Here is a 12,534-nt window from a genome sequence, read left to right on the forward strand (position 1 = left end):
TCATCTACTTGCGATCAAAGACCTGGGCCATCACCTCCCTACCAATTATTGAAGCACTCGGAATCTGCTTATATTCAAGAGTGACCAGGGTGCGTCATGTAGTCTGCTCGTGGTGGAAATGTCGACAGCAGCCATAGAATAAAGGTGTCGCTCGATAGTAGATCTAGATTCTATATAAGAGCCAGGATTTCCCAGCTACATTCAGGTCGCGCGGGCCAGTCTCGATTCATCTACATTCCTTTTTAATCAAACATGAAGTTCCTTTGTGTGACATTGGCCTTTTCCGGTATCACTACAGCATTTTCTATTCCAAGAGGCGACGGTGGCAGCGGCAGCGGCAGCGGCAACAACGACGACGACGAAAAAGACAACAGCCGTGGTAGCTTGTTCAATACTGAGGGCTGGAAAAAGTGGACGCAGTTCCAAGGCAGACCGGGTGCCTCAAGGCCCGAAGACAAGGAATTCAACCCCCTTGAGCATCTCGGTGCGAACAGTCCATGGTTTGTAGGTAAGTGATTTAGGCCGAGATATCCGACGAGGTCCCAAAACCTTGACCAGGTCCGAACGTCTTCGGTATCAATGCAAGCACTCCGGATGGTTGTGAAGTCGACCAGGCAGTATACATAAGTCGACACGGCAGCCGATATCCCGACCCAGGGGCTTACGACGAGTGGGTCGAGTTGTACGACAAGGTGAAGTAGACAGCTCCTCTTGTTTATGTCCAGATTGGGACTGATCGTGTCAGTTCCAAGCCGCGCCATTCACGGCGACGGGGTCACTGGAATTTCTTCCTAACTGGGAGCCGGTGCTGGACAATCCTGAGCAACAGGAGCGGCAATTATCTCCTGGAGGGTATGACGAACTGTGAGGTTTCTGACAGGGCATGATCTTCAGACACAATGTTAACGGCTTAGGTATCACTTCGGAGTTGAGTTGCGAACTCGATACCCTGGGTGGTACAAATACGGCAGTCCCTTCCGAGTATGGGCCAACGACTACCAGCGGACTGTAGACTCAGCAAGGTAAAGTCTCATTCAAAATTTACGACATCGACTCACCTGCCACAGACTCTTTACCAGAGGATACATTGGACCAAACGCGACGTCTCTCGGCCGTGTCTACCCTATCTTGGCCACAGATCCGTCTGTGGTGGGTAATTCACTGGCTACCTCGGACGCATGCACAACATTCGAGGACAGTTCCGGCTCGGACTATACCAATGTTTGGGACGACATCTACCTCCCTCCGATTGCGGCACGCTTGAATAAACTCATTCGGGGGAGCCTCAATCTCACCGCCAGCGACGTCAGCAACTTCCCCTATCTCTGCGGATTTGAAAGCCAGATCATGCGTAGTGTCAGCCCTTTCTGTGACGTGTTCACCGAAGAAGAAATCATGCAGTATGAGTATCGACAAGACTTGCGCTATTGGTATGGTACCGGCCCTGGGGCCTTAAACAACGCGTCCGTCATGCTGCCTGTCATACAGGGAGTGGTTGATATTTTGACTTCTGGGCCTGAGACACAAGTCAAAGGCTCGACTGATGATGGCACAGGCGAGCTGGGACCGCTGGCAGTAGCATTCACGCACGACAACCAAATCAACGAGTTGGTTTCGTGCTTGGGCATTTTTGATAACCAGCCTGCTTTATCGGCCCAGTCGATGAATGAATCAAGGGTCAGTACCCGTCCCAAGCAACCGGCGCATCACCGAGTATTCGCATACTGATACCGGTTCGTCAGATTTATGTTTCGAGTCGGAATAATCCCATGAGAGGAACAGTCGCATTTGAGAGACTTAATTGCTCTGGCAAACTCCACATACGTATCCTCCTCAACGACGCCGTTTATGGTAAGTCGTGCATCGGCAACGGTTGTCTCAAATTGGGGTCTCGGGCTAATAATATCTTCCTAGTTGTCCCGGCCTGTCGTTCTGGACCAGGCGCGTCCTGCCCGTTGCAAGAATACAATGACCGAATCCTGGCGCGGAAATGGAAAGAGGTGGGCTCGTTTGCGTCCTTATGCGGCCTTGCAACTGGGAATGATTCGACTTCAAGGACTGGGGGGGTGACTTTCTTCACTGATTTGACGTTGCCGGCTATCAGGGTGGTCGAGCCGTAATGGACTGTAACTATGTGACAGCCATGATGAGGGAGTCAAAGGTTTTCGAAGATGAGCAGCCGTAAAATAGATAATCCTGAGTTCTGAAATATCCATACGGATGTGAGTAGTGCCAAGGCGCTACGAGGCTCCTATAAAGCAGCTTCAGCTGCGCATTGATTAGGCTAGTCTTTCAACACCCCATTTCATCCGGGGTCTTGTCTAGGTCTCTCCGGTCTGACTGTGGTCAGTCACATGTGGCGCGAGCTGACACCCTCTGTTTCTGTCCCTTGTCGATTGTTCTGTCTCGGTTGAGAGGTAGAAGCATTTCTCGATCTCTTTTTGGGAAAAGTCGCTGCGACCAGCGTCACCACCTGTGGCTGCTCTATTGTCCGCGGTACCGTTGTCAGCAGCTCCCCTTGGCTCTCCGTGAATGTCAGGACGTGGGATAGGGCGTGCCGAGGTGTCACTATCTGTGCAATCATGCACAGTTGCATGCGCCGTCTTCTGCTTCCGCCGAGGCTGTTAGGGTGGAGATGTACTATAGAACGAGAGTGGAGATCCAATAATGATGTTACTATTCAATGCACTATAAAGTACAAGACGAGAGATGTTGAGCAAACGATAACCTGTCGTTCATGGCAACCCTACTCATTTTGTAACATTCACCTCCTGGCGTGCAACACCATTGACAGGCAACAGCGTCAGCATACATCTCGTAGATAGATATCTAGATGGGCTCTATCCTACACTCATTGGAAGAGCGCAGAGCATTCAATACATCTCGAGTTGCACCCAGTTTGACAAGAGACAAAGAACATGAAAGCAGTACGAGGCTATCCTAGACACTTATAGCCTTGTGGTGTAGTCATACCGCAAGGCTCCCACGCAGGTACACAAGGCTATCGACAGCCACAGTGGGTCCATGGCAGGCACCCGGCAAGGCTCCGATGAACCTGCCAGGTTGTGCCGTAACAGAGGCATGTTGAAGGTATCCTCAAAGACGTCGTGGATTCGGCCAACAGAGGCTGAATCCATGCCACTGTCATTCACAATGGCGCCAGGATCTGAGCCCAATGGGCGCAAGAGACTTATGCAAAGATGATTTCCGATTGACATCAACGAAAAAATGCGTTCTTGTCACAGACATCAGCCATAGGTACACCACTGTAAGTATCAATTTCAACAGCTCAACGCAAGTTGTAGGGAAATTTCCCATCGGATCTGGCGGCCGCTGCCGCCGCTTTTAGAGGATTTCTTCCCTCGATGCCAACCCTAGTTCTCCCTTATTCATATCTCCTCCCTCCCCTTCTCTCCCATTCCTCCCCGAGACCGACTTGCTTTCGCATGCAACACACACCTATTCATTGGGACCGAAAACAGTCCCCTTTCAGAAACCAGGAAGGTATCGTCAAACAACGTGTCCTTCTTGACTGCTCCGCACCACCCTACCCTGACTATGCTGCCTCGAGAACGTTGGAGGAAGGGCCCGTCCGGATTCCCTCACCCTCCCTCCCACGGAGAGGAAGCGTGGACTCCAACCTTCGCGACGACGTTTAAATCCTCGTCGCTATCTCCTCTCCCGGAGTCTGTCATACATTGGAGCAACTCTCCGTGTATTTATTGGACATCTCGGTCTTCCCAGACGAACGGCAACGACTCCAGTTAGTATCTCCACCGCAATTCAGGGCCGAACGGTGCTCAAGTCGAGTTGTTTCCAAACGACTGCCACCTTCTGCTGTAAAGGTGATGAACGGTTTAGCACTTAAGTGCCTGTCATGCAGGAGGATGTCGTCGTCAGGATCGTTGAGCAACCACACGCAAAGCTCTAATTGCTTCATTTATCTATGTTCTGTGTCTCTCGTGTGTAGGTGTGTATCCTTGGAAAACCAACTAAGAAAAGTTCGATGCACTCCCCAACTTTCTACCCGACCATGTCTGCTTTTCCCCTTACATAATCCATGCAACTTCACAGGATTCTGAATAGACCAGCTTCACACAGCCATTTTGCCCTTGATACTTCCCCATCGAGCGAAGGGAGCCGCCACCGCTGCCGCGCAGAAGCAAGCTATGACCATCGCCAAGGGCACTTTGACTGCGTCCATGTACGCTTTCAAAACACCCGCTAGGTCCTCTCCACTGAATGTGTCTGCGATTTCAGAGGCTCCAAGGGCAAGAATGCTGGCCGCGTCGACGTTTGGTGCTTGCACCGGCAGTCTCTCGAGCAATTTATTGGTAAATCCTGCTTGTCCCGCTGACACTCAGATGGCCGCTCCAACCGTTTGGCACCACATGATGATGGCTGTGACCGTCGACATGTCGGCTGCTTCCACGATGCTTTGCGCCACCATCACCGGTATTTGGAACACAAGTCCAATACCCGTTCCAGCCAGCAGTTGAAAGCCAACCAATTTTCCAGTGCTGGTGTCAATATCCAGTGTATAGAGAAGGCCAGCCCCGACCGTCAAGGGAAGGGAACCGATCAACAGGACAGGCACATATCGACCCCACACTTTCATGATGACTCCACATGCTATTGCAAAGAATGATGTTGTGAGACCGAGGGGAAGTATATTGATGACCGACGTGGCGGCCGACACATCCCTGGTCGATTGGAAATAGATCGGAAGGTAGTACAGCAGAAGTCGAAAGCCTGCAGTCATGAAAAAGGAGATTAGACACATCACCATAAGTGTGCGATTCTTGACCTCTCGACCTCTGAAAACAGCGCGGTCGCCCGAGACGTATTGAATAACGACAAACAAGAGTGACAACAGTCCAATGCCGATAAGTAAGCCGATTATTCGAGCAGAGCTCCACGCTCGAATAACGCCTCCGTCTTGCATCGCTAGGAGATAACAAATGACCGCGCGCCCATAATGACGAAAGTGCCCTGCAGGTCCATTTGGAGAAATTTTTCCTTGAGCGTCACCTTTGGAGGGGCCGCCGCCGCCGGAGGCTTGAAAAATATCAGGACGGCGATCACTGCTGGGAAGCTAATCGGTAAGTTGATCCAGAAAACCCAAGCGCCAGGTCGCGTGATCTGTCAAAACACCTCCAAGGATAGGTCCCAATACGCTGGCGATTCCAAAAACAGCCGCCAGTGCCCCCATATACAAGGGCTTTTGCTCGGGAGGCGTCACAAATGCAGTGATTGTGTAAATCCCAGGCGGTAACCTGGCTCCAAGGGCCCCTTGGACAGCTCGACCGGCAATCAGCGTTTCAGAATTCTGTGCAACGGCGCAGATGACGCATCCGATGTTGAAGCCAACGACGCTGCTAACGAAGACGGTGTTCAGAGGAAAATATTTAAGTATCTTGCCCCAGGTTGGTTGCCAGGCAGCTATACACATGAAATATGCGGAGCCATACCATCCCTGCAGACCATATTAGCGTCAAACCTCACCGGGTGAAAGGCTGCTGCTTACAATGAAGACAAGGGCTTCTCGACCTCGACTGTCGTCCTCAGGGCTGGCTCTCCACCCATCTTGCGCTTGCTCTCTGCGCGGCAGAGGGCACTGTTAACGGGATCCGGCTATCAAAGAATGACCTCACAAACGATGTCGGGGCTGTGTGCTCTCCTCGAAGTTAGGTGGCGATCGCGGTAGTATATGTATCCGTGAAGATTTGACGTGTACCGCTGCACCAAACAGCGTGCTTCAGCTGAACGAGTGACTTCTGCGCTGGACCTGTACAACCGAAGTCATGCGAACACCAATCAGCAGATCGGACTCGTCTGCAAATGGTTCCAAATGGACTCTAGCGCCTCCGTTCTTTGTCCCTGGTTATTGACTATGTCGCGTTGAGACGGGCGATAATACGTGTTGAACGGTTGAACAGTAACCAGTGCCCCTTTATTGGGAAAGGGATCATCACTCCTATGTAGGATATAGGAGTAGGAATAGGGGAGGAAGAAAGGGTTAACTAAACGTGTATACACTCATAACGAGGACGGTGTTAAGTACCCTTTAACTAACGTCTAGCAGTCGCTGCCCTAACTCACCATGCTCTCTTGACTCACCTAGCTCGCCCTAAAACACCACTAACTCACCCCCGCTCACCATCAACGCACTCCAAGTTTTGGGTCGAAGGAAAGAGTCAGTGGCAGGGTGGCAAATCAATCCACCAACTTCAACCAGACCTCGGTGGAGTGGAATTGTCAAGGGAATCAGGAAAGGCCGGTTGATTGATTGTCAACCGAAATATACGTTCACCATTGATTGAATTGAAGATGGTTGCCAAGTGCAGGTTCTGCAATCATTCCTGGCTACTATTGAGTTGTTGGCATGAAGAGCGTGAAATAGATTATGGCTCGCGCGATCCTCCATCTATATCGCTATACTAGCAATATAGGACTTGGGGCGTGTGAGACTTCTTGTGCAACTTGAGTTGAAGGAATGCTCTGATTTCTATCAAATTGATGTTCTGCCTCGCATGTTTATATAGAGAAAGATTGTTGCCACCTTTCGGCGTCTCCGTGCTCAGCTTCATAGATGAGGTCCTTACAGAGCTGAAAATGTCGCCATATTTTGTTCAACAGGGCGAAAATACCAAAAAAGAAAGGACCCCCTCCTATAGTCCATCTCTGATGAACTTATAGATGGGGCGCCACAACCAGCGAAAGTTTTCAGTCATACAAGTTCAACTGAAGGAGAGTTTGAATTAGTGACTCCCCAGGTATCACTCAGTTCGACATCAACAATCACTGGCTGGAGCATTACGTTTACCCATCTAGGGCACCTAGAAACTCAATGGAGCTAGGCCGGACAACCCTCTTACCTTACCCATGATCGAACACTAGTAAGGCCCCTCAATTCTATCGATTCGACTGCAAGCCGAGTTTTTTACCACTCGGTTACGTCCTTGATAGGTCAACCACGATTTGGTGTCAATTTTGAAGTAGTTTTTGGCATTATAAAATATAAACTTGATTTTTTTTTTTTTTTTTTTAAATTTGAAATCGCCTGGTTAGGGCTTGACGTTGTGCAGCGACGCCAGGAGCGACGAGCCGGCCAATCACGTAAGCGTATGGCTTGGCGTTATTTTCCGGGATCACGTGCTCCCCATGGGGGGCGCCCGGGGGGTATTATTCTGTACACCAACTTTTGTTATTCTGTACACCGGAAAACCTGCTTATTCTGTACACCATGCCTCAACTCTCCTTATTCTGTACACCACCACCTCTCTCTCGCCTTATTCTGTACACTTAACGCTCTCATCCTGTTATTCTGTACACCGCGCTAACAGAGCTTGTTGCCGTTGGCCCGGCGATGGCGAGAAAACACTAGTAAGTGGCGTAGCTGTGGAGGGGTGACGCGTTAAACTCTCCCCGTTATAGGTGGTTGCGAAGCAATAAACACATTTGATTCCCTTTTCCTTGGTAGATAAGTACCGTGCATTTTGAGCTTCTCTGTATACTTTGTAAATTATTGTGGCCTACACAGCCGGATTTGTGTAGAGATCCCCTGCACGGTCGATACCTCGTGCTGACTAAGGTAACAAACCAGCGCCCATAGGCTTGGGAGGACCGCTCATAAGCCGGAGGGGGAAACCGCCCATGAACCGGGGGGAAACCGCCCATAAGCCGGGGGGCAACTGCCCCGCTTATGGGCGGTTCCCACCCAAGCCTATGGGCGCTGGTTTGTTACCTTAGTCAGCACGAGGTATCGACCGTGCAGAGGATACCATCGTTAACCATCATTTCTGCATTCTATATAGGCAGACTTAGGTGTTGTGACATCACGTATCTTCGAACTGCGCAGATAACCGGAAAAATAAAAATCCGGACCAATCAAAAGCGGTGTACAGAATAACAAAATGTGGTGTACAGAATAACATTACCCGGGGCGCCCTCCCAACTCGATATGATCCATGGATTGGATCCGATGAAATCCTCCTCTCGTCGCCCATCGGATCCAGTCTGTGGACCACCCTGACAAGCTCGATTGATCATACTTGACATGATGGATCCGATGAAATCCCCCGTCGCCCATCGGATCCAGTCTATGGACCGCCCAAACAAAGCTCGATTGATCACCTGTCAAACTTTTTGTGCAACTTGAGATGAAGGAGCGCTCTGTTTTCTATCTACTTGTCGAGGTCCTGAGACTCCTTTTATAGACACACGAATGCTACATCGTTGCACAGAGCAACCATCTGTAACGTCGTCGCCTATGGAAACCTCTCGTCTCTATCCAACATCACCCTTTGTAGGAGAGGATTGATTGAATCTATCTGAACGAGGCGCAAGCTGCGGTGCACGTAACTAGACTAGTCCCAATATGGTCTGCTAACTACTATTAAACACTTAGCCACTATGCCATCAACACAGAATACTTCCGACAGCTCTCCTGCCAAAACAGTAACTCTCATCCTTGACAAGCCAGCGGACTGGAAACAATGGCTGTTCACGATTCGTCAAAGGGCTGAGAACACCAACATTTGGCAGTATATCGATCCAGATATAAACTCTCAACCTTCTACTCTCACAGAACCAACTCTACCTAAACTGGAAGATGCCCTGTCTAGTTCTCATGATGAGACCGAGCCTAAATGTGTCATATCTGGGACGTAGGGGGAAGGAAAGGAGCAATGGAATACCGCAATGGCAAAGGTTGACTGAAGCAGTCGTTGTTATGGTCCATCTGTGTCTTGTTCTTCTGAGGGTTGTGTGGAGTAGCAAGAGTGGAAGAAGTAAACGAGTGCTCTAGCGACACGTATATGGCCATCCCACACCATTCCAATATAGATAATGGCGTTGGCCATTTCTGGGTCTGTAAACTCTACCACGATTGCGGGTGCGCGCTTGAGAGTGGATTCCTTGGTCAACCATCCCACAAACGATATCTCTGCCTTGGGGATTCCTGTGCAGTTGTCTGCCAGTATCTGTTGGATCGTTGCTTTCTGATCTTTGATGCTGATAGAGTTGGGAGAGATGACATGAACGATGATCCCGAAATTTTTTACAAATGAGTTCTGCGTGCTCCCCCAGACCCCTAATCCAGCCTCTGTTCTCTTTGAGCTATGTAGCTTCTGCAGTGGTGCTGGTGAAGATCTGTATATCTCCACTCTTTAGTTGATGTACTGCAACTACTTTGATTGATTTGGTAGCAGAGTTGTCGCGAATTGATGTCTCTACCTGGTGTCTCATTCTGGTAGCAGAGAGCGCTTGAAATCGCTGAGCAATTCCATGATCCTTAAGTTTGACCGTTACCGCTCGGTCTTATAGCAGACAAGGAGGGTGGATGCCATCTGCGAGGATATGATACCTGGCACTCGTTAGGGATGAGGCACCCGGATTCATCAGGCTATTAGAGGGCACTGCCCATCCATAGACGATTTATGATAAACTCTAGGAAGGGATGTGCTTTTTCATATGCCGGTACGCATTACTCGTTCTTTGGTAGAATAAATTAGTGTTCCATCAGGTTCTCGAACGCAGTAAGTGATGAAACATATTGTCGCCGCCCAGGAGAAGTACTGTAGTGGGCAGAACAACGCGGAGCGGAGCGGGATAAGACCCGGGATCGATAAGAAGTCGGTCTATAAGTCGCTTAAAGACGAAATAAAAATAAGGTACGGAGATGCTAAAAATATATAGAATAAGTATAGAGGGAATCTTTTGCTTCGTTATAGGCAATTAACGTAAGCGCGATGTCATCCAGCTCGCCGTACTCGTAGCATTTATTCGTGAGTCCCTCTAGCCGTCTTCTGAGTTTGTCGCCGACATATCTCTGCCGAGGATGGTCCTCAGCAATTCCATTATTTCAAATGAATCTTCAGACATACACCTCATTAGCCTTTCCCAGCCAATCTGAATGCTCTTGCTGCGGAGGCACATCCAGCTCCCACGGCGCAAACGGATCAACCATGGTATCACTGCTGTTGCCGCTGGTGTCGGGCTCGAATGACCATGTCGGGGCATTAAGGCCATCAGCAGCTCCAGAGATCGAGCTAGCCTCGCGAGTGGCTGGGCTGGTCGCCGATGCCGGCATCTGCGATGCCTGCTCAGAGCCTGACGGACCGTGGATTTGATCTGCGGAATAAGAACATGAGCGAGAGGCAGATAAATCTATGTGTGGTGGATCGGTAGAGTTGTTCTTATCACGCGGAGTTTGCGCCGTGGTAATCTCGTCCCAGGCCACTCGGAAGAGCGCTAGAGGGTGGAGGTGGTCTTGAGACTGCGGATTGTCTGGTTGCAAGGCCCGCTCACAGTCGCGATCGCGGTCTAGTAGTCGCAGCTGTGGTACCCATTTTTCTGGGAGTTCGAACAGCGACGAGTCACCGAGGAGGTTCATCAACGAACGGAAGCAGCTCAGCTTCTGGTCGGGGTGGAAGATGGCCAAGTCCAACACTACCAGATTGGTCTCAAGGTTTTGCCAGATTTCTGCCAGCCACTCGGGCGAACGGCTCTGCTGGGACATGCGTGTGGTGATGATCTGGATCCGGCATGACTCATAGGCACAGACACGGCATATGGTGTCGTCCAAAGCCTCCGAACCATGTTTAAGCCCCAACTGGAACACACGGGAGATCATCTCGGCATGGTATTTGCATTCTTGCTGGTAGATGCGGATGAATTCTGGCGGTGCACGTTCCAAGAGACGGCCTATTGGAAAAGTGTAGCTAGGCATCGTCACCCGAAAGAGGTCGCAGTGCACAACATGATACGTGACATGCATAGCAATCCACGTAGCCAGCTGACGTTGGTCTCGGTGGATGTACGCATTTTCTTCGGATAATTGCAGATGTGGCGGCAGTTCCTTGGCCCAGTTCTGAAGCTGCTGTACCAGTTGGCGGAAGGGCGAGCCCGTTTCCCAGGGTAGGGGTGACGCATACCCATCACGAACGCACCGTAATGTCAGACCTCGTAAGTAATTGATGCGTATGCACCACGCCTCGAGGCTCTGTTGTGACCGATCCACAGTTCGTTCACCTTCCACGAAGTCGCTAGGAGCCACTTTCTCGGTCGTGGTGGAGATTTGGTAAATGAAGTCCTGTTCACACCGAGGGAGAGGGACATCCGGGATATTCCTAGAGATGGTAAGAAGGCGATCCACGCCAGCCCCGACAGCGACGTCAATGAACCAGCACGCCCAGAAAAGCCGTCGGTGTGACTCTTCCGTTGTAATTCTCTCAAGAGTGCCGCCCTGCTGTAGGCCGTCGCCCTGATGATCAACGTCAAGCCGAAGCAATTGGGCAGCGCGTGAGCAGCACGCAGCGATCATCAGACTCGAGCTGTGCGACCCGTAACGGACGTGATATTCCCAGAGGAGAACAAGGGCCTGGCCAGTCAGGAAAAAAATTAAAAAAAAAAAAAAAAACCCCAAAGTCTGAGATGTACTCACCATCAGATTCTGCACGCTGACTGAACCCAGATCATGGAACGCCTGACACTGGGCCTTGGAAGCCCACGAGCAGCCTGGCATATTCTCATGTCTGGACTTCAAAAGGCGGTCACTCATATATCTGGAATCATCTGATCAGGGATTGAAGATTCTAAGATCAAAATCCGAGTCCAACAAGCGGGACCAAACAGGAAGTCTTACAGCGCACCAAAGGCGCATACAATATGAAGCAGCGCCGACCCATATTTAGTCTGCAGTGTGCCCTCTTGCAATGCGCGCATGAAGGAAGGCCGATGTATGAAGTTCAGTCCGCGAATGGAATGCACCCGTTCGAAGTAGCGGTCGATCAAGGGACTGAGGAGGTGGAGCTGATCAGGGATGTTGTCGGAAAAGAGCCTGAAAATTTAAATTGTTGAGCTCTTTTGTTCCAAGTGGCGCCTGGGGACTCACCATTGATCTGACTCTGGGGCTTGAGCGTTCGCTTCAGTCGAAAGTAGTTGTTGCATATGAGCCACGTCGGCGTCTCCATTGGAGAGGGCCGCCGTCGCTGTCGTACCCGGAAACGAGCAAGGTGTGCCAGATGAATGCGAATCCTGCGGCTGTTGATTCAGTGCCGTCAGCTGTTGGTCGTGCTGAGCCGTCCTGCTACCTGCTCTCTTAGTGATGGTACAATGCAAATTTCTCTTCTCACAGCGCTGGCACGGCCTCAACTGGTTGCATCTGATCTTCGCCTGGCGGCACTGATCACAGGCGCCTCTTGAGCGGCGCTCGCGGCCGGCGTCGTGGTAGATGGCCTTGACAATACTGCTGGCCTGGCTCGAGCTAAATCGGCCTTGTCTGGAGTCGTATCCGGGGCATTGCAAGCCAAGGTTGTAGCATCGAACGCATCCCGACGCAGTCTCGTCACATTTGACCTTGAAGAAGAGGCTCACAGGTTAGATGATGTTGGTGGTACCAAATTTGAAGCATTCAACCTACCTTGCGGGTTTTGCAGACCAAGCACCCTAGTGATCGTCAGCAGGAGGTAATAATATACATCTATTGACCAGATGGCATACCTTTTTGTGATCGCGATATGTTCGCCATGA

At 50.6% G+C, this 12,534-nt stretch overlaps 4 protein-coding genes across 4 annotated transcripts; 2 read left to right on the plus strand and 2 right to left on the minus strand.

Annotated features, from left to right (window-relative positions):
• Nucleotides 1–252: 252 nt before the first annotated feature.
• On the plus strand, nt 253–2,120 carry Z518_01993 (uncharacterized protein; the record flags this gene model as incomplete). The annotated part of the gene is made up of 7 exons (XM_013419022.1): nt 253–508; nt 559–692; nt 746–864; nt 915–1,022; nt 1,068–1,677; nt 1,743–1,851; nt 1,915–2,120. 7 exons carry the CDS (start codon nt 253–255, stop codon nt 2,118–2,120), a joined length of 1,542 nt encoding a protein of 513 aa, XP_013274476.1.
• Nucleotides 2,121–4,360: 2,240 nt separating this feature from the next.
• On the minus strand, nt 4,361–5,452 carry Z518_01994 (uncharacterized protein; the record flags this gene model as incomplete). Its single annotated transcript, XM_013419023.1, has 2 exons — nt 4,361–5,058; nt 5,122–5,452. The coding sequence occupies 2 exons, from the start codon at nt 5,450–5,452 to the stop codon at nt 4,361–4,363; spliced, it is 1,029 nt and encodes a 342-aa protein (XP_013274477.1).
• Nucleotides 5,453–8,415: 2,963 nt separating this feature from the next.
• Z518_01995 (uncharacterized protein) lies at nt 8,416–8,673 on the plus strand (the record flags this gene model as incomplete). The annotated part of the gene is made up of 1 exon (XM_013419024.1): nt 8,416–8,673. One exon carries the CDS (start codon nt 8,416–8,418, stop codon nt 8,671–8,673), a length of 258 nt encoding a protein of 85 aa, XP_013274478.1.
• Nucleotides 8,674–9,877: 1,204 nt separating this feature from the next.
• Nucleotides 9,878–12,532, minus strand: Z518_01996 (uncharacterized protein; the record flags this gene model as incomplete). The annotated part of the gene is made up of 6 exons (XM_013419025.1): nt 9,878–11,383; nt 11,447–11,567; nt 11,648–11,842; nt 11,897–12,360; nt 12,425–12,450; nt 12,505–12,532. The coding sequence occupies 6 exons, from the start codon at nt 12,530–12,532 to the stop codon at nt 9,878–9,880; spliced, it is 2,340 nt and encodes a 779-aa protein (XP_013274479.1).
• Between the last annotated feature and the right edge of the window lie 2 nt (nt 12,533–12,534).

This window comes from Rhinocladiella mackenziei (genome assembly GCF_000835555.1).
Source record: "Rhinocladiella mackenziei CBS 650.93 unplaced genomic scaffold supercont1.2, whole genome shotgun sequence".
Taxonomy (NCBI): Eukaryota; Fungi; Ascomycota; class Eurotiomycetes; order Chaetothyriales; family Herpotrichiellaceae; genus Rhinocladiella; species Rhinocladiella mackenziei.